This window comes from Peromyscus maniculatus, chromosome 6 (genome assembly GCF_049852395.1).
Source record: "Peromyscus maniculatus bairdii isolate BWxNUB_F1_BW_parent chromosome 6, HU_Pman_BW_mat_3.1, whole genome shotgun sequence".
In the NCBI taxonomy this organism is placed as follows: Eukaryota; Metazoa; Chordata; class Mammalia; order Rodentia; family Cricetidae; genus Peromyscus; species Peromyscus maniculatus.
The window spans coordinates 76,565,081-76,586,204 of NC_134857.1; the positions used below are offsets into that span (position 1 = coordinate 76,565,081).

At 48.6% G+C, this 21,124-nt stretch overlaps 1 protein-coding gene and 1 non-coding gene across 4 annotated transcripts; one reads left to right on the top strand and one right to left on the bottom strand.

Moving 5' to 3' along the window:
• Positions 1-3,188: 3,188 nt before the first annotated feature.
• On the bottom strand, positions 3,189-20,094 carry Polr3gl (RNA polymerase III subunit GL). Of its 3 annotated transcripts, XM_006982581.4 has the most exons (8): positions 19,967-20,094; positions 7,564-7,731; positions 7,116-7,245; positions 6,331-6,399; positions 6,004-6,060; positions 5,406-5,479; positions 5,186-5,299; positions 3,189-3,777 (listed from the first exon to the last, which is right to left on the bottom strand). In XM_006982581.4, exons 2-8 carry the CDS (start codon positions 7,687-7,689, stop codon positions 3,691-3,693), a joined length of 657 nt encoding a protein of 218 aa, XP_006982643.1. In that variant the 5' UTR covers positions 7,690-7,731; positions 19,967-20,094; the 3' UTR covers positions 3,189-3,690. The 3 variants fall into 3 exon arrangements, with proteins under 3 accessions (XP_006982643.1, XP_042135483.1, XP_006982644.1); XM_042279549.2 differs by lacking the exon at positions 7,564-7,731 and having other exon boundaries at positions 19,967-20,051; XM_006982582.4 differs by lacking the exon at positions 7,564-7,731 and having other exon boundaries at positions 7,116-7,330; positions 19,967-20,044.
• LOC121830600 (U6 spliceosomal RNA) lies at positions 4,763-4,866 on the top strand. Its single transcript, XR_006073816.1, has one exon. It is a non-coding gene; the product is annotated as a U6 spliceosomal RNA (small nuclear RNA).
• Positions 20,095-21,124: the final 1,030 nt, after the last annotated feature.

Consider the following 21,124-nt stretch of genomic DNA (forward strand, 5'->3'; position numbering starts at 1 on the left):
CTCTGTAGACCAGGCTGGCCTCAAATTCACAGAGATCCGACTGCCTCTGCCTCCCAAGTGCTGGGATTAAAGGCGTGCACCACGACTGCCCAGCGATTATGCTCTGTTTATGTGGTGTTGGGGACAGAAAGGAGGACTTTGAGCATGCTAGGAAAGTGCTCTCTCTACCTATGGCGCTACACCCCCAGTTCCCCACACCCTCTTTTGTTCTTGGCCAGTCCACACCCTTGTTTACTTTCAAAGTTCAAACAACCATAAAAATGAGTTGCAGAGACCAGTTACCTTTTCCTTACCAAACCATAGGTGCCTCATTATTCTATCCATCTGCCTTCTGGCTTTCCAGTTTTCTTGGTTCTCCACAATCAACCTAAACTGCACGTTGCATCCAGATCTCTGTGTGGGTTCTCCTCAGACCACTGGAGTTCCTGCACCTGTTTGCAGACTCACAATTTTACATGTCCTGCCCAAGTAGGAGAGGCCTGGGAGGGTAGGGGTGGCACCTGGGTCAGGAAGAGTAGGTTTCCTGCCATCGAGGCTACTCTGTAGCCCAGGCAGGGGGCACGGGGACAGTTTAATCGATAAGAACTGTCCCTAGTGGGTATTGTGTACATGAGTGCCAAGCACACCTGGGTCTGGTGTAAATGTCTGTGAGCAAGACCTCAACTGCTAAGGTGCCTTTCCAGGAAGGTTAGTTAGCTCTGCCCCTGGCTCCTGGACCTAGACTCGGGCCTCTGCCTGTCTGGTAGTGCTTATGGGAAGTTGGGGAAAGGTCAGTGGGAACAGTTTAACTCATGCCTGGAACAGCTCAGGAATCTGGGGAAGGTGCGGAGTCTCGTGTCATCGTCGGCTTTGTCCAACAAGGTCATCTGCCAGGACAGGCAGGCGTCCAGGCAGGGCAGAGTCCACGAGTGGCCTGATCTCCACACACTCTGTCTTTGAGGCACAGTACAACTGATGCCGAGTGGTCATTCCAACCTTTGGCCTCCTTTCTCCTGTATCATGGGAAAAGGGACGTGAGGGACCGTGCGTCCGGAGAGCTGGGTGGAGATGCGGCTCCTGCCCTTCTCTGCTACCTCCTGTCCAGATCTTTGTTCCATTGCTTTAAGGATGGACCCGCAGGGCTGTCGTGAGTTCAAGGCCAGCCTGGGCTACAGAGCTGTCTTTTTTTTTTTTTAATTATTATTTATTTATTTTTAGAGTCAGGGTTTCTCTGTGTCACTTTGGAGCCTGTCCTGGATCTCACTCTATAGACCAGGGTGGCCTCGAACTCACAGAGATCTACCCGCCTCTGCCTCCTGAGTGCTGGGATTAAAGGTCTGTGCCACCATGGCCCGAAACCCTGTCTCAACAAACCAAAAAAAAAAAAAAAAAAAAGAAGCTTCCAGGGACAATGAGATGGCTCATAGGGTAAGAGGAGGGTGCTGATTCCTACAAGTCATCCTCTGCCCTCACACACAAGCCATGGTGTTCCTCTAAACCCACCCCACACCTCCCCAGCCTGCCTGCCTTCCAATAATGAAATATAATAAAAAGGGAGTTTCCAGAGGAGCATCGGTGGCCTGCAGGTGCCCCCACCACAGCTCTAAATTTAAGTGATGAGGTTAGGATAGTGTCTCCCTCCTGGGTGTGTGGGGACGTAGTGGAGAAAGACGAAAGAAAAGCTGTGAGGGTCTTCCTCTTGTTTTCTGCTCTTCCTCCCTAGCCACAGCCACACCAGCTGAGTAACTGTGGGAAACCCCAGCGACAAGTCCCCTGGCTCCACCCTTCACTCGCAGAGCTAGAAAAGGAAACACATCAATCATCACAAATTGCTCAATAACTCTGGAATGTTCGTTTCTATTCCTGTTCCCTTCTCCGTTTTCTTGGCCGGGGCTTCTCTCTTAACACTTGCTGCCACATTTAAACGAGCCTTTTAAAGACGCTTTCCCTCCACGGAGCCTAAAGCCGCGTTCTCCATGTACAATGGGGTCAGAAATATCTGACTTGGGGTTTCGGGTCTGCAGCTCACGATGCTGTAGGAAATTCAGTCGGCCTGCCTTTTAGGCAATTGAGACATTTATTGACACGTCTCCCACATTCCATCTTACGACTTTTAAAGGGTGAGTGGGGTCTCCCGTGGCAGCACCCCCAGATATCTATGCAGGTCCTACTCAGTTTCTATACTGGACACGCAACTTTCTCGTGTCCGTGGCATGTCAAGTGCATGCAACCAATCAGCTCGAGGAAGGCTTCCTCGGAAGCCAATCAGAGCCTAGGGAAGTGACCTCACCCCAGGGAGCGCTGTGTGGGCGAGGAAGCATCTCTTAGAGATGTGAGTGTCCCCAAATCACACCCTTCCTCCCCACCCTCCTTACTTCCTGGAGGATAATACCGCCTACCCCTCCCCGAAGTCGAGTGAGAAAGGCTAACTAAATTCCACAAAGGAGGAGAACTAGACGGGAAACTGCAAGCCATACACTCGCTTTGGGAGTGGAGAACAGGTTATTTAGGGTTCCCTAAATAGGCCTCTCAAAGCGGGCTCTCCGGGTCCTGGAAGAGAACCGAGTGAGCTGAAAACAGGGTGCCACCCCTCTCTCTGGCCCCTGGCTTTCTTGACTCTGCACAAAAAGAGCTGCAATCGTGGGTAAATAAGGACACGATCAAGGTCAGGTGCGAGAAAGAGACGGCTGGTGTCCTTGTGGACGTGCCTGAACACACAAGTCCCTGTGCCTGCGCTGGAGGCCAAGGACCGGGGCAGGCAGCTGGTCTGTGGGAGACCCCGTGCTCTTCCCCGTGCTCCCCAACGTCGCTCTCAGACATCGTGCGGGACATTTCCTGAGGGCCCCCTGTCGGGGGAGAGAGGTCAAGGACAAGCTTGACACTGGGGGCACACGCCTGGGACCCCAGCTGCTTGGGAGGCTGGGAGAGCTTAAGGCCTGTTTGGGCTACAGAGTTAGTTCAAGGCCAACTTAGGCAACTTATCAAAACACTGTCTCAAAATAAAAAAAAAAATGTATAAAAAGAGTTGGGGATATGAGGATAGTAATGGAACACTCGCTTAGCGTTTGTAAGGCTGTCAATTCAACCCTCAGTACTTGGGGCAGGGTGGAGGGTGTGTGTGTGTGTGTGTGTGAATGACTTGGCTGGACATCCCCTTCAGAAGGCCTCTCCTCCCACCCCTTCCGGGTAGACATCACTCTGAGTAGAGAGACAGATAAAAACACTTTATTTACAAATACAAACCAGGCCTGACTCCTCTTGACTGCCTCCACCCCAAGTGTGTCCATAAAGGCTTACAAAAGTTGGGGAGAAGTGTGTCCACAGCTGTGTCCACTCTAACAACCCAGTTACACTCCAACTCTTCTTCCATACTAAGAGACCAGTCCTCTCCCCACATGGAGAGGCGACACAGATCTGAAGGGCACGCCCCAGGGAGCACACAGGCCCCCCGGATCCTGACTAAATGCTTTCCTCCCAAAAGGAAATAACAGGAAGTTTGGTGTGATGGTGTACCCCAGTGATCTCAAGACTTGGGAGATGGAGGTAGGATGATCGCGAGTTCAAGGCCAACCTCACTTACATACTGAGATCCAGGCCAGCCTGAGCTACGTGAGATCCTATCTCAAAAACAATAATAACAAAAACAGGACAAACCCTAAGTAATTTTAGACCCTATATCTCAAATCAAGGAACATACATGGGCCCGGGTTTTCAGTATATAGCCTCATCCATATTGTCATCACTGTCACCTCCAAAGTCCTCTCCATTGTCAAAATATGACATGATGTAATCAGTTTCCTGAAACGTAAAAAGAAGCAAAGATCAGCAATGATTTCGGAGTTTTTCTTCCCCGTCTTTTTCCAGGCTCTCTCCCTCCCAGATACAGCTTTCCAGGTCTGGGACACCCCACCAGCATCAAAAGTTAGTTTTCTTTTTCATGTGTCCGTGTGTCTTGTCAACACCTGTGTCTGTGTGCTGCTTGCATGCCTGGTGCCCTCAGATGCCTCAGATGCTCTGGAACTGGAGTTACAGGTGGCTGTGAGCTGCCATGTGGGCGCCAGGGATGGAGTGTGCGTCCTTTGGAAAAGCAGCAATTGCCTTTAACCACTGGGCCACCACTCCAAACCCATGCCGTTTAAATTTAAACTACACTTATTTACTTGTGTGCGTGACCATGTGTGTATGGGTGCATGTGTGTGTGTGTGTGTGTGTGTGTGTGTGTGTGTGTGTGTGCCCTGATACACGCATGGAGGTCAGAGGACACCTGCAGGGATCAGTTCTGTCCCTCACAGAGTGGGTTCCGGGGATTGAACTCAGGCCATCAGGCTTGGCAGCAAGCACCTCGGCCCCCTGAGCCCTCTCATCCACCATGTTATGTGTTTTGAGAATAGGCCAGAGGCAGATGAAATAGAGCCACGGGGGGCGTCGTCACTCTGAGAACATCTCCTGTGTAAGAGTTGAGAGTGGGGTGGCCCAGTACAAAAGGAGCTCTCTGCCAACCTGCAGGACCTGGGTTCAACCCCCAGAACCCACGTGGTAGAAGGAGAGAACCAACTCCCACGGTTGTGTTCTGACCTCCACACATTTGCTGTCACACACACACACACACACACACACACACACACACACACTAAAAAAACAAATCAAAACACTCTTTTGTATCATAAATCTGGTGGTGTACTCCTGTAATCCCAACACTAGGAAGTAGAAGCAGGAGGATTTCTGGGAGTTCCAGGCCAGCCTAGCTTACATAGTGAGACCCTGACTCAAAAACAAAACGAATGTGCTCGCTACGGCGGCACCTATACTAAAATTGGGATGATAAAGAGATTAGCCTGGCCCCTGTTCAAGGATGACAGGCAAAGTCATACAGCAGTGCATATTTTTCCCACTTGAACATAAAAATACCAACAACTGCCGGGCGGTGGAGGCATAGGCCTTTAAATCCCAGCACTCAGGAGGCAGAGGCAGGTGGATCTCTGTCTGTGAGTTCGAGGCCAGCCTGGTCTACAGAGTGAGATCCAGAACAGACACCAAAACTGTACAGAGAAACCCTGTCTCAAAAAACCAAGAGAGAGAGGGAGAGAGAGAGAGAGAGAGAGAGAGAGAGAGAGAGAGAGAGAGAGAGAGAGAGAGGAGTCCAGAGCTTGGGAGGGGAAAAGAGAGAGAGGTCTGAGGGAGAGGGAAGGGCATCAGCCCCCTTCACCTCTTCGTGCTCTTCTTCATCATATTCCTCTTCTTCTCCTTCTTCCTTTTCTTCTTCTTCCTCTTTCTCTTCCTCCTCCTCTGAAGTCACTTCCTCCTCTTTCTTCTCCAGAGTCTCATGTGAGGATGAACAGGAAGAGAAGCTCACACTCAGCTAACACAGGGGGAACGGGGGCCCCAAGGGGCCTGGAGTCCAGCTGTCTATCATAGGTCCTCCTCACCTCTAGTCTCTGTATCGTTTCCTCCTTATCTTCTGTGGTCTTGGGGGGCCTCTTGGGGAGTATAATGGTGGTCCCTGTTTGGAGGATCAAAAAGTGAACCCTGGGGAAGCCAATCTCCTAACTAGCTTTCTTTCCAGTTTTAAAATTGTGTGTGTGTGTGTGTGTGTGTGTGTGTGTGTGTGTGTGTGTGTCTTGTGTGCTCAAGGAGACCTGAAGAGGGCACTGGATCCCCTGCAGCTGGAGTTACAGCCGTGAGCCGCCCGGTGTGAGTGAAAGCTGTACCTGCGCTTGAGGACTCAGCCACTCTCGGGTGCTTCTTCTTTCTTTTTATTTTTCACAAAATGTTTTGCTGAATGGTGTGTGTGAGTGTGTGCGCACGCGCGCGTGAGTGATGTGGAAGTTAGGACGGGCTCTTCTTTGCACTCTGTGAGCTCAGCTCTAGGGATTGGTGGCGGCTGTCTTTATCAGCTGAGCAACGTCTGCTCCATCCGGGCTTTCTGCAGCGCCCTCCGGCAGCCAACATGCCACTCTGCTGCCCTCCCGTGGCTACTGTGGCATCGGCCGCCGCGAACCCTCACCCTCTTCCTGGTTCACTCACGTTCCTTCTGGAGCTTCCGAACTCGAATCTTGAGCTCCCGGGGTAGCCGCCGCCAATCTGGGGACAGTGAGAGTGTGGAGGTCAGCAGGACCCTGTCTGGGGCTTCCGTGGGCCACGACTGGTACTAAGGGGCGGGGAGGGCTTTAGAGGACAGGAAGGAGGGGCTGGTTTGAAGTCTGGTGGCACTGTTAACAGACCCCGAGAGTGTCGAGAGCACATCTAGGATTCTAGTTTCTGGATGCTGCGCAGGAAAGGGAGCAGGGCGGTGGTTCCAGGCACCTCACGGCACCTCTGAAGAAGGGCATTCAGTGAGGGCTGGTCACCTACCAGGGTTCCAATCGATGGCATTGTCGATCGGCCCAGACATCTGATACTTGTCTGAGTAACGTTCCACATCTGAGGGGTCAGAGGTCAGGAGTCAGAGTTTTATCCGTAGGAAAGAAAATTATTCCTAAGGGTCTACCCCTCTTAATTCTATTAATTATTGGTCGCCCCACTCCAAACCCAGTGGGGTCCGTGAAGACCTTCCCTTTCCAAACTGCCTCTCTGCTACACTTCGCCCTTAGTGCAGACTCTGCTCTTCTGAGAGGCAGCGTGGGTCACTGGACAGTATACGCCAGGATAAAAACCAGGGGTTCAGTCTTCTCCTTCCCTCCTACTAATAGGGTTAGCTTGGTGAGTCTCCCACCCCAGGGAGCCTTCAGCTCTCAAGGCCTCAGTGTTAAAGCCTTAAATCGCCAACACTAAAAGACTGGACTTCCTCAGCGCGGGTAATTATCTGTGATCCCAAGCCTGCCTTCTTCCGTCTCCTGCTCACCAGTGAAGGGAAGATGCTTGGCATAGGTAGGGTTCTGAGACCTAGCTGAGGGTCCTTCCAACTAGTTCAGAGGCGGCCGAGTTGTGGTAAAGTTTGTACTGCACCCCCAACTAGACACATGAGATGCTAATGCTTCAATGTCCCCATCAGCCCCGAGATTAGAGCTCAATTCAAATCTCGAGTAAGCGTCAGCCGATGTGGTTCAGACACAGAGGGAATCTTGATGCTCTCTCCATTAGAGAGTGGACATCCTGAGTCGCCCTGGTCCCCAAGGGTGCTGGGCATGGGCACTGACCTCTCTTGGGGACAGCTGGCCGGATGAAGTATGGGAGCTGCCTCATGGCCCCACGCAGCTCTTGCTTCAGAGCCAGGACATACTCCCCTTCCTCTCCTGCGGGCAGAGGCACTGGGTGGAACTCCAAGGGCTGAGGAGGCACAATGGTTAGCTTAGGACGAAACCGCTGTAGAAAAACCTTAAAGGGCCTTCCCCTAAGTTGCATCCATTGTTCCCTGTAAATAGAGGGCCAGAGGAATGGGAGGACAATACGGCATCTTTTGAAAGCTGGGGAGTGGGGGAGTATGAAGAGAAAAGATAAACATCCCTTTGCCTGGAAAGCATCTTCGGGACTCTGGAGACAGAGGGTCAAGATGAGGGCAGCTTAGGATGGGCCAGGAGGATTCCGTGGTCACATGTGGTCAGTGGGGGCACGTGGGAGTCTTAGGAAAGGAAAGGAGACACTCACAGGGAAGAGTGGAGAAGGCTGTAGAGTGGGTGGAGGCAAAGCTTCACCCTTCCCAATGCCCACAGCCTCCATGTTGAAGGTCAACTGGCCTCGGCCACGACCCCGGCCCCCACCCCGGCTGGCCATGGTGGAGGGGGCCTGGATACTCCGAGATCCAGTGAGAAAAACCTAATAAAGACAAAAACAAAGAGATAAAGAAGTACAAGGAGCTACATGACACCCGGTGTTCTATGTCGGGTGACTTTTTTCTCTCCCTCTCTCTCTCTCTTTTTTTTTTTTTTTTAGTTTTTCGAGACAGGGTTTCTCTGTGTAGCTTTCGCCTTTCCTGGAACTCACTTGGTAGCCCAGGTTGGCCTCGAACTCACAGAGATCCGCCTGGCTCTGCCTCCCTAGTGCTGGGATTAAAGGCGTGCGCCACCACCGCCCGGCCGACTTTTTTCTCAACGCTGAGGTTCAAACCCTGGACCTTTCTCATGCTAGGTAATACTCTATGTCTGAGCTATATTCCAAATTGTTTCTCTGTGACACTTAAAAAGCCAATGGTGATGGGCAGTGGTGGTGCATGCCTTTAATCTCAGCACTTGGGAGGCAGAGGCAAGCAGATCTCTGAGTTTGAGGCCAGCCTGGTCTATAGACAAAGTTCTAGGACAGCCAGGGCTATGCAGAGAAACCTTGTTTTTTGGGGGAAAAAAAAGCAACATAAATAAATTATAAAAGATATAATTAACTAATTAAAAAATAAATAAAACATCAAGTTAGGAGTGATGCTACAAACCTGTAATCCCAGCCCCACACTTGGAAGGCTAAGGCAGGAGGATTGCAAGTTTGAGGCAAGCCTGGTCTACATAGAGTTCCAGGCTACTCAGGGTTGAATAGCAAGATCATGTCTCAAAAATAAACAAATAGGGATCTGGAGAGATCGTTCAGTGGTTAAGAGTATGCCCTGCTTTTTGCAGAGGAATGGAGTTTAGTTCCCAGTACTTGCTTGTATCTGGTAGCTCCCAACCATTTGTAAACCCAGCTCCAGGGAATCTAACACCCTTGTCGGGCCTCCATGGGCATGGGTGCCTTCTCTCTCTCTCTCTCTCTCTCTCTCTCTCTCTCTCTCACACACACACACACACACACACACACACACACACACACACACACACACAACTTTAAAACATTAAAAACAATTTTATTTACATGCATTGGTGTTTTGCCTGCACGTATATCTGTATGAGGGTATTGGGCACCCTGGGACTGGAGTTACAGACAGTTGTTAGCTGCCATGTAGGTGGTGAGCATTGAACCCAGGACCTCTGGAAGAACAGCCAGTGCACTTAACTGCTGAGCCATCTCCCCAGCCCCCTTTAAGACATTTTAAAAAATATATTTTTAAAGGGGGGTTGGAGTGCTAACTTGGTGCCTAAAAGTATATGCTGCTCCTGCCGAGGACCTGGGTTTGGTTCCCACCTCTCACATCAGGAATTCTCAACTGCCTGTAACTCCGTTCCAGGAGATCCAATGCCCTTTTATGGCCTCCATAGACATTTCACACACGGGGTTCCTACAGGCAAGTAGGCACACACACATAAGTCAAGTTAATATTTTAAAATATTTTAAAGCATGAAAATTAATAAATTTTGGTTACAGAGCTGTCTCAGTGGTTAGGAGTGGGAACTACTCTTCCAGATGAATTTGATTTCCAGCCCTCACAAGGGTTGGCTTCTAACCTCCTGCAACTCTAGCTCCAGGGGATCCAATGCCTTTGACCTTCATGGGCACCTGAATTCATGTGCACACACACAGACCCATAATAATAAAACAAGTCATTTTATTTTGGAGATTTTTGTGTTATTTTACATGTATGAGTGTGTTGTAGGTATGTGTACTGTGTGTGTAGTGCCCACAGGGGCCAGAAGAGGGCACTGTTTCTCCAGAGACTGGAATTACAGATGGTGGTTGTGCCTGATCAGGAGCTGGGACTTGAACAGAGCTCTTAACCACAGAGCCGTCCCTTCAGCCCCACAATAAGAAAAATCAACATTAGATTATAATCCCAAAGTACAAAGTAAATGTCCATGAGTACACAGTGATATGAATGCCTGGGAAAAGACCAATGTCCCATGCAGAATTCTAAACAAACTATGTAGATAGTCCAAACTAAAACATAAACCAAAGCATGTAGGTATCCCACGCTAACAGGACAGGAGTGTAATTCCTGATTCATAAGTGTGAGTTGTCCCACATGCTTTTGGCAAATTGGAGGGTATAGAGTAACTTTCCAGTGGACATCCTGCAGCAACTCACGTGGGTAATACATATTCTTAACAGGATATAAAGACATTTGTTTCTTTTCTTGTTTTGTTGACTCAGGGTCTCTGATAGCCCAAGCTGGCCTGAAACTCACTATGTAGCAGACAGTGACAGTGACCTGTGATCTGCCTGCCTCTGCTCCAGAGTGCTGGGACTACAAGCCAGCAGCCTCCTTCCCCTTCTCCTCCTCTTCTCCTTCCATCCTTCCTTGACAAGGTGTCCTTATGTAGCCCAGGCTGTCCTTGAACACTCAGCTTCCCGAGTGCTACACCTCCATACATGTGACGGATTTGTTACCTTTACCTCTGTGTCATCATTCCCAACACGCTTAAGTCTAGTTCAGTCAGTGAAAAGCAATGGCTTCCAACAGAGGGCTAGCCTGCAGCACGTCTGACCAGTTCTCTTCAAAACTGTCAAGATTATAACAAATAAGAAACTGAGAAACTGTCATAGCTCACAGGAGCCCAGGGGGATGAGATAAAATGTAATGGGGTATTCTGGATGGGATCGCGACACATGAAAAGACCATTATATAAAAACTGAAGAAATCTGAATTGTAGTGTGAACCCTAATTGGTCTTAAAAATAAAAACCCAGAGCCAGATATCAGGGTAAATGCTGAAAGATCAGAGAGACAAAGGAGCCAGCCACAGCCACCTCTTACCCTGAAATTCCTCAGCCTGAGAGGGGTGAGCTCCGGGCTCCTCCCACCTCAAATTGCTCTCTCCGCCCAGCCATATCATTTTCTGTTTCCTCCTTCCTAGTGTTGGGATTAAAAGTATGTGTCACCACTGCCTGGCCTCTATGGTTAACTAGTGGCTAGCTCCGCACTCTGATCTCCAGGCAAGCTTTATTTGTTAGAGCACAAACAAAATATCACCACATTGAATGGAATGTGAACCTTGAAAAATGATAATATACCAGACAATGGTGGCTCACACCTTTAATCCTGGCACTTGGGGAGGCAGAAGCAGGTGGATCTCTGTGAGTTTGAGGCCAGCCTGGTCCTCAGATTAAAATCCAGGATAGCCAGGGCTACACAGAGAAACCCTCTCTCTCTCTCTCTCTCTCTCTCTCTCTCTCTCTATATATATATATATATATATATATATATATATATATATATTATAGTGGTTCATTAATTGTAACAAATGCATTATAGTAATATACAACATTAATAGTGGGGAAACTGTACCAGGATATATGGAAACTCTGGGGGTTATCTGCGCATTTTTGTTTTATTTTATCTTATTATTTGGCAGTACTGGAAGTTGAATGCAAGGCTTTCCACATTCTAAGAGAGCACTCAGTGGGCACACTACCTCCTTAGCCCTGTACACATTGTTTTGTCCGAATGGTTGGCTTTCACGTGTTCCTTTCTTCTTCCTTTCTGTCTGTGTATTCAGTTTTTCCTATAATGTATGACTACTTCTTTTATAATAAGAGAAAATTACTAGGTAGGCATTGTGGCTCGAGCTTGTAGTCCCAGGACTTGGGGGGCTGAGGAAAAAGTCTGGGGCTAGCCTGGGCTACATAGATATTTCTAAACTCATGATCCTCCTTGCCTTTACCTCCCAAGTTCTGAGATTACAAGTATGTGCCAACATGAGCAGCCAATAAATAAAATGATTAATTTAGAATTTTAACCACAGGTCCACGGAGATGTCTCAGTGGGTGAAGGCCCTTGTCATGTAAGCTTACAACCTGAGTTTGATCCATGGAGCCAACGGGAAACAGAGACAGGACAACTGGTGGAAGGCTATAGGCTAACTAGCTTGAAGTTCACTGCTCAGTGGTTAGAGAACCTTGCCTCAAAAAGGTGGAAGAGGGGGGGACAGATGAGGTCAGAGAACTTAGAGAATTCTCTCTCTCTCTCAGATACACACACACACACACACACACACACACACACACACACACATACACACATACACACGCACACAAGTAAAAGTTTAAAAACTGAACTAAATGTAAATATATTACATATCTTCTATACAGAATGGTACATAAGACTAATCTATACCAGGAAGAAGAAGGGTATCTGAGGAGGTAGGAGTATCTAACTACCTTGAAAAAGAGTGGGAGAAAAAGATTGCTTATGAGAGAGAGAGAGAGAGAGAGAGAGAGAGAGAGAGAGAGAGAGAGAGAGAGAGAGAGAGAGGACATTTCACGGCGACTCAGACTCAGGACAGCATTCTTGTCATCGTGTCTTTGGCTCCTTTCAAAGAAGAGGAGTACACAGCTGGCTTAGGTCTCTTTCCCTTTGACAGCTCCAGCTCCAGCTGTGGAGGAGTGTAGAGGAGCGTGGAGGAGGAGCGTGGAGGAGCGTGGAGGAGCGTGGAGGAGGAGCGTGGAGGAGGAGCGTGGAGGAGGAGCGTGGAGGAGGAGCGTGGAGGAGGAGCGTGGAGGAGGAGCGTGGAGGAGCGTGGAGGAGCGTGGAGGAGCGTGGAGGAGGAGCGTGGAGGAGCGTGGAGGAGGAGCGTGGAGGAGCGTGGAGGAGCGTGGAGGAGCGTGGAGGAGGAGCGTGGAGGAGGAGCGTGGAGGAGCGTGGAGGAGCGTGGAGGAGGAGCGTGGAGGAGCGTGGCAGGGCAATAGGGAGCTAAGAAAAGGCCAAGAACTTGGAGGCTAGACAACTCTAACCCCATTTCCACACACTCGCACATTCAACATTCAAGTCATCACCAAAGGCACGGATGAAAACGACAATACTATTTAATGCAGGCATCAGGGTGGTGGTCAGAAACTAGGCTGCAGGGCTCTTCCCCTCTCGGCTCGGGAATCTGTAATGAATCCATTCAAGATGACAACGCATGCTGCTGTAAACCCACTCAAAAGCTTACAGCTACGAGATCAAAGGTCCCAGTGGGGAGTCACTGCCGTTGTTCTGCGAAACACCTTCTAAATAACTATGTTTTCAACTCAGGGGTTAGTGCTGACGTCGGCTCTGGTCAGAGGAACAGTTGTTACAGTCAGCGGTGACTCCAGAGACTGGTCAAAGTACAGAGAATACAGGACTGTCGGCTGTCACGCCATAAGACACCAGTGTCGCCCACTCTAAGGCTCAGGAACTTGACAGAAGGGAAGAAAGGCTGGAGTGTGTGGAACACTGATTTCCGGACATGGCACGGCTGTGAACCCTGAACTCACAGCAACTGTGATTAACTTCACAAGATCGGCACAAGACTGGGTCTGTTCATATCCTGTCACCGAAGGAGGGATCACGGGGACTTACTCCTCCCCAAGAACTTATAAGACGTGAGCAGCTGATGGCAGAAAATGAGGGGAGAGGGATTTTCTCCAGTGGTGTAGCCACTGGTAAGGGTCTCAAGCTCCTATAGAGAAACCCTCCCTGAGTCTGGCCGGGTGGTGCTCACCTTTAATCCTGGCACTGGGAGGCAGAGGCAGGTGGATCTCAGTGACCTTAGGTCAGCTTGGTCTACACAGAGATCTCCAAACCAGCCAAGGTTACATAGTGAGATCTTAGAAAAAAAGAAAGAAAGAAAAAAGAAAATAAATAATTTCCTATGCTCCATAAACAACCCTAATGAAACTGATTGCATCACGCACTGAAAAGACACAAAAGCGCCAGGGACTCTAAGTGGGAAGAAGAGGGTCAGCAGGAATGGGAGAGGGACAAGAAAGGGTAACTGTGTGTGTGTGTGTGTGTGTGTGTGTGTGTGAGAGAGAGAGAGAGAGAGAGAGAGAGAGAGAGAGAGAGACAGAGAGAGAGACAGAGACACAGAGAGAGACATGGAGAGAGAGACAGAGAGAGAGAGAGACAGAGGGAGAGAGGATGTGATTGAAATACACTGTACATAGATGATTGGAGCCCATCTATTAAATGTCATAATGGAACCCTGTTAGACACACCTTTGAACTCTAGTAAAAGTTACTAAAGAGCACATTTCAACAAAACATAAAAAAAAAAACCCACCAACAACTACATGGTGTTTAAGGAAGGCAGAGCTGGGTGTGGGAGCACATGCCTGGGATCCTAGCACTTGAAATGTAAAGGCAGGATGCTCTGGAGTTCAAGGCCATCCTAGGCTACACAGTGAGTTTCAGGCCATCTCAGGCAACATGAGTTCCTGTCTCAAAACACCAAAACCAACCAACCAAACAAACAAAAGTCCAGGTTCTGTCAGGTCCTAGCTACATAAACTCTGATTCTTTCTTTGTCTGTAAAATGGGAATAATAATAATAAGCCCACCATCTTAGTTACTTCTAAATTGCTGTGAAGAGACACCATGACCAAGGCAACTTATAGAAGAGGCTTTATTGGGGGCTTACAGTTTCATAGGGTGAGTCCATGCCCATCCTGGCAGGGATGGCACAGGAGCAGTAGCTGAGAGCTCACATCTCATCCATAAGCATGACGGGGGGGGGGGGGGGAGAGAGAGAGAGAGAGAGAGAGAGAGAGAGAGAGAGAGAGAGAGAGAGAGAGAGAGAGGAGAAAGCTAACTAGGAACAATGAGGGCTTTTGAAACCCCAAAGCCCACCCCCAGTGACACACCTCCTCCAACAAGGCCACATCTACTAATCCTTCCCAAACAGGTCCACCAACTGGGGACCAAGCATCCAAATATGTTTGCCTCTGGGGGCTATGCTCACTCAAACCACAACACCTACTATGTGCCATGAAGTTGCAGAATGCTAACAGAACTCCTGTGCACCCCTGGTGCTTCCTACATGGAGTTTATATTCTGGTGGAGCTATCAGTTTACAAATAAGAGTTTAAGCCATGAGAGTAGGTGAGGTCCCAAAATGAGAAGATAGAGTGAGCAGTCTTGGGGCACTCTGATTCTGTATTTGTAGTAAACATGGTAAGAAGTAACACTGTGTTAGAACTCTTGCAGGTCTAAATGGAAAAAAAAAAAATCATTCCCTCCAAAAGAAATGCTTGCTGGGGATGTATTTCCAGGATACACCCCTTGCTCAGGAGGCGAAAGGCCCAGCATCAAGACTCCTGGTACTAGAGGGGAAAAAAGCAAGTGAGATGGGCTTTTGTTGGCCGGGCGGTGGTGGCGCACGCCTTTAATCCCAGCACTCGGGAGGCAGAGGCGGGCGGATCTCTGTGAGTTCGAGGCCAGCCTGGGCTAGAGAGTGAGATCTGTACTGCCGGCACTAGAGAAGCTGGGACTGCAAACTCTGGACAAGTCCAGGCTACACAGAAAGATACTGTCTCAAAAAACCCAAACCCAAACCCAATCGAAACAAAACAAAACAGACAAAGGCTGGACATGGTGTCAAGTACCTTTAATCCCAGCAGAGGCAGGTGGATCTCTGTGAGTTCAAGGCCAGCCTAGTCTACAAAAGAGTTCCAGGCCAGCCAAAGCTACATAGTGAGACTCTGCCTCAAAACAAATAAACAACAAAAACAAAAAGGGACAAAGAATATAAACAGAAAGTTGGCAAAATAATGGTCAATAAAACCATTTTAAAATATATCTCTATCTGTCTGTCTATCTATCTATCTATCTATCTATCTATCTATCTATCTATCTATCTATCTATTTGAAACAGGCTCTCTCTACATAGTGCTGGTTGTTCTAGAACTATGTAGACCAGGCTGGCCTCACACACAGATCTGCCTACCTCTGCCTCCCAAGTGCTGGAGTTAAAACCTCTTGTGGGTTATGTGCATGTGAGTGCTGGTGCCCATGGTGGCCAGCGGGGTCAGATTCCCCCGTAGCTGGAGTTGCAGATGGGTGCTGGGAAATAACCTGGGTCCTCTGTGAGAGCAGCATACCCTCTTAACCACTAAGCTGTCTTTCTGGCCCCTGCTTTAAAAAATCGTTTTGTATGTATGTGCGTGGACAGTGTGTGCATGTGCATGTGTTTGTGCGTGTGCATGTGTTTGCGTGTGAAGGTGCATGTGGGCTGTGATGTGCGTGGAGGTCAGAGGACAACTTTGGGTGTGGCCTTCACCCTCTGCTGCTTTAGAGGCAAGGTCTTTATGTTTGTCACAGCTGGCCAGAGAGCTCCTGTGGTGTTACTCCCCAGGCCACCACATCTGTCCTGCTTTACACAGGTTCCAGGGGTATAAACCCAGGTTTTCCAGCTTGAGATGAAAGCGTTTTTTTATGGACTGAGCCATCTCCGCAGTCCAAGAAAACCATTTTCTACCTAACAAAGGGACTAGCCAAAATTAAAATGATAAAATAAAAAAATAATCAGGCTGTGGTGAGATTCCCCTCGGATGGACATTGGCTGGGATGGTTAGATTTCTGTCAGTTGGCACAAGCTAGGGCCATTTGGGAAGAAAGAATCTCAACGAGAAGACGGTTCCATCAGATGGGCCTGTGGGCAAGTCTGGGAGGGCATTTTCTTCGTTGATGATGTGGGAGGGCCCAGGGCACTGTGGGCGGTGCCACCCCTGGGCAGGTGGTCTTGGGTTGGATAGAAGAGAAGCTGAGAAAGCCATGGAGAGCAAGGCAGTCAGCAGCATTCCCCCATGGCCTCTGCTTCGGTGTCGGCCTCCAGGTTCCTGCCTTGCTTCCTTCATGATAGACTGTGACTGGGATGTGTAAACCAAATAAACACTTTCCTCCCTAAGTTGTTCTTGGTCATAGTGTTTTATCACAGCAGTAGAAAGCAAACTAAAACATGAACACACCTCAATGGGAAGGGTAAACAACCTCTCAAGGTTTTTAATCTCAATCTAGAAACCCTACTGTTAAAACTGTGGACTATTCCTTTACACTGTGTGAATATATGCCACTGTGATTGGGTTAATAAAGAAGCTGACTGGCCAATAGCTAGACAGGCAGAGGTTAGGCAGGACTCGAGACAAAAAGAGAGCTTGAAGAAGAAGGAGAGGAGTAGCCGGGCTGCAGTGGCACACACCTTTAAATCCAGCACTCGGGAGGCAGAGGCAGGCAGATCTCTGTGAGTTCGAGGCCGGCCTGGTCTACAAAGCGACATCCAGGACAGGTACCAAAACTACCCGGAGAAACCCTGTCTTGAAAAAAAACAAAACAAAACAAAAACAAAAACAAAAAACAAAAGAAGAAGAAGAGAAAGAGGAGGAGGAAGGAGGAAGGGGAGGAGTATCTCAGAATCGAAAGGAGATGTGGAGAGAAGGAGATGAACTTGCCATAGTGAGAAAAGGCACCAAAACACATGGCAGAGTGTAGATAAGAAATGTGAATTAATTAAAAGTGTAAGAGTTGGCTAGTGACAAGCCTGAGTTATTGGCCAAGCATAATAATAAACAATAATAAATCTCTGTGTGGTTATTTGGGAATTGACTGGCAGGACAGAAAAGTCCATCTACATAAAATCCATCCTAAATAATCACATATTCTGCAATAAAATATCAGAATGTTGGTTAAAGAGCTATTTATGGGAGCAAAGTTCTGAAATAAACTAGGCATGGTGACGCATATCTACAGCCCTAGCACACAGGAGGCTAAGGTATCTAGGGAGTTCCTAGCCAGCCTGGGCTATATAGTGAAACTTTGTTTCAAACATCAAATTCTATAATGACATAAGTGGTCTAATGATAGACGATTTAAAAAAAAAAGCCATTTGAGAATATTATCAGTTAACACAAATGTCATGACCTCAAGTTATATACAGGCAGAAGAGGTTGATAATATGGAATGTGAGGGGCAAGGGGGAATATGATATAAAGCCATGTTTACCTGTTATTTTCTTTTGTGTTTCCATTCTTGGTATAAAATTGAATCTGTGCGGCCCTATTTACTTATAACACACACACATTTATGCATGCATGCAGATAAACTGAGAATATCTATCAAGATGCAGTAAGGGGCAGGTAGGTGGTCCAGCAGGTGAAGGCACTCGCTGCATGACATGCAGCTCCAAGGACCTGAGCTCCATCCCTGGGACCATGTAAAGGTGAAAATGGAGACATACCCTCACAAAGCGGCCCTCTGATCTCGACAGGAGCGCTCTGGCACGTCTGTGTACAAGTACACGTAATAATAATCAAGTTTAAAATTGTAAAATACTAACCAGTAACTACTACACTAGGACTATGGAATAATGCACTCTTTTCTTTTATTACTACATGTTTGCAAGTTGTATGGAATAAATGGATATCCTACAATTAACAAGTAAAAAGGATGTTTTGTTTTTAAGAATGCAGGAGAGGGCTGGAGAGATGGCTCAGTGGTTACGAGTACAGCTGCTCTTCCAGGGGACCCTGGTCCGATTCCCAGCACTCATGTGATGGCTCACAACTGTCTGTAACTCCAGTTCCAGGGGATCTGATACTTTCTTTTGGATTCTGCAGGCACTGTATACACATACTGCACAGACATACACGCAGGCAAAACACACACACACACTTTAAAAAGTGTAACATAGCCGGGCGTTGGTGGCGCACGCCTTTAATCCCAGCACTCGGGAGGCAGAGCCAGGCAGATCTCTGTGAGTTCGAGGCTAGCCTGGGCTACCAAGTGAGTTCCAGGAAAGGCGCAAAGCTACACAGAGAAACCCTGTCTCGAAAAACCAAAAAAAAAAAAAAAAAAAAAAAAAAACCAAAAAAAAAAAAAAAGTGTAACACTGGTGCAATCTTCCTGTCTTACAATGGAAATGTAGAATACACATCATTCCTATGACCTCCACATGTGCACCATGGCACACACTCCACCTAGCCCCACTAATAAATTAAGTTGAACAAATAAAGAAAAAATTAAATAGTGGAATAACTTGAAAAGAACTAGTGTTTTTTTTTTTTTTTTTTGGTGTTGTTTGTTTTTTACCAAAGATGTTGGCACAGAGGTATGAGTATAGCTCAGGGGCAGAGTTAACGCTTAGCATTTGTAAGGCTGGACTCACTCTTCACAGTTAAAATTATTTTTTTTTTAAATTTGGGGTGTAGTGGTGCAAGCCTGTTATCTCAGCCTTTCAGGAAGGCTGAGGCAGGAAGATCGTAAGTTGGAGGCCAGCCTGCTTGTGCTGCATAGCAAGAACCTGTCTCATAGTCACTAAATAATTTATTGAACAGATTTTCAGCAGAGGGCTCACTCTGATCCTCATTGTCTAGCATTGCGTCTGGCATGTAGTAGGTGCTCAGTAAATACCTGTTGTTTGAACAACTGACTACATGGGTCCAAAGACCGTCCACACTTGAGACCTTGTGAGTCATACTGCCTCCCTTCCGGTTCTCTTTGCTGGTTTCCTTCTCTGGTCTGAGAGTAATTATAAAACATTAATGCAATAAACCACCAATTTAAAGGCCCTTAATTATATACCATGTTTTCTTCTATTGTTCCCTTATTAGGAGTTTAAATTCGTCCTCCTTGTCAAGAGCACTGGCTCCCACAAATCAATTCCATTCAATTAACGCTTATTGAGCACAATGTATTACCGACCACAGTCTGTCTCACCAAACCTTCCGTCCAAACAGACACTTCAAAAGAGAACCTGTAATCCTAGTACTGGGGAGGCTGTACCAAGAGAAGGGCAAGTTGGAGGCCAGTATAGGCTACATAGCGGGAGTCTGCCAATAAAAAGGACGGGCGGGATGGAGGGAGAGGGCGAGCCCCACGAAATGGTAAACACTCTTGCTGCCAAGTGGCCAGAAAACCTGAAGCTGCGGCTCAAGCTGTCCTCTGACCTCCAGGCGCAAGTCGTGGCACGCACGTCTACACACAAATACGCACACAAATAATGCGATTTTAAGAATTAAAGAGATTCCAATCGTGCTAATCAGGCAGTGTCAGGCTGGGATCCTTGAATTAATCCTTCAAGGAAGGCGATCCAGGAGGAGAGCGGTGGGTAGGGGAGAGCGTTTCAGCTGACTTGATAGATAGCAGGCGTCTGTCGGGCTCTTGACAGGGGGCTAGTGTTAACAGACGCGGGCGAGGCTGGCACCATTCTGAGCTACAAGGATGAGCCTTTCTCGCCTTCCGCTTTAATATCTGTCCCCAGGCGCGACAGCAAGCCCTGCCTATCTTTGATGTACAGTCGACACAGCAATGGGAGCCGCGGGAGAAAGGGTGGGGATCCAGAAGGGGGCTGGTCCGACAGGCTGACAGGAAGCGCTGTCTAGCTTGCCGTCGGCCCCGGAGGGCTAATTTTGGGAAGTACCGGACCAAACGGGGTCAGAGCCACCAAGTCGAAGCCTTACCTGCCGTCCCTCCCCCACTCGGGGCCCACGCAGCGGCCAACTTGAACTTCGCTTTTCTTCCTCCAGCCCGCGCTCTAGGCCCGCCTCCCCGAGCTCCCCATTGGTGGGTTTCCCGGCCAATCTTGGCGAGCGGAGGAGGGCGAGGCGAGGGGGCGGAGGGAGCGAGCCGCACCGGAACTGAGGCTGGGGAAGTGGGGCGCGCTGAGACCCGGGGCTGCAGTCCCCGTCCCAGCCCGGACGGGGCAGGCTCGGGGTGGCAGGAGCCGGCCAAGATGACCTGCTCCTCAGCCAGGCACGTGGCTGAGCCAGAAGCGGAGACTCGCTGCCGGGACATGGCCTCCTGGGTTGGGGAGCCTGGACTGCGGCTCAGCAGCGAGTTCGTTCCCAGCACCCGCCTGGAGGCTCCCAACCGCCCGGCTGCAGCTCCAGCGGCTCTGGCGCCCTCTTGTGGCCGTACGACGTGCGCGCCACCCCCACTCGAGCTCCTCTCGGAGTCGACCCCTCTAATCTTACGCAGTCTCCAGCACCACCAATAAATACTTTAAAATATTTTTTTAAAAAAGACGGTCTGGCTACCCAGTCTAGGCTGGCTTTGAACTCACGATACGTTTGCCTCTGCTGTTCCTGAGCGTGGGCTACCCCCGCCCTCCACCCCCGTGGACTGGAGCTGTGTCTTACGAAGTGGGAGCAGGGAGGGGGCTTGGGGATCAGAGAAGTCGTTGGGGAGAGAAGGCAGGAACCCAGTGGGGTTCTTTTCACAGAGTAGAAAGAGGGAAATACTTCAGGATGGAGAGAAAGCTAGGAGTAGTCAACAAGAACATGCCAGATGTCAGAGAAAATGGCCTTTATAGACTGGGGAGTTGTATGTGGGTGTGGTGCTGTGTCCAGTTTTTGGACTAGTACAAAAACAGAGTTGTGAAACTTTGGGGGAACTTGCTTAACCTCATCACAAGAAGACAATAGTTCCCACCTTATAGAGTTGTGAGGGTTGGAGATGATGTGTGCAAAGCGCTCGGCACTTCAATAACTAGTATAAGTGGGCGTTTTCCCTACAAATATTTCTCTTCCTTTCCCAGTAACATTTTTTTTTGCATCAGTATATGGTGGCTTTTGCCATCTGAGTTCTCTAGGATCCTTGATAAGCGTTCCAAACCCTTA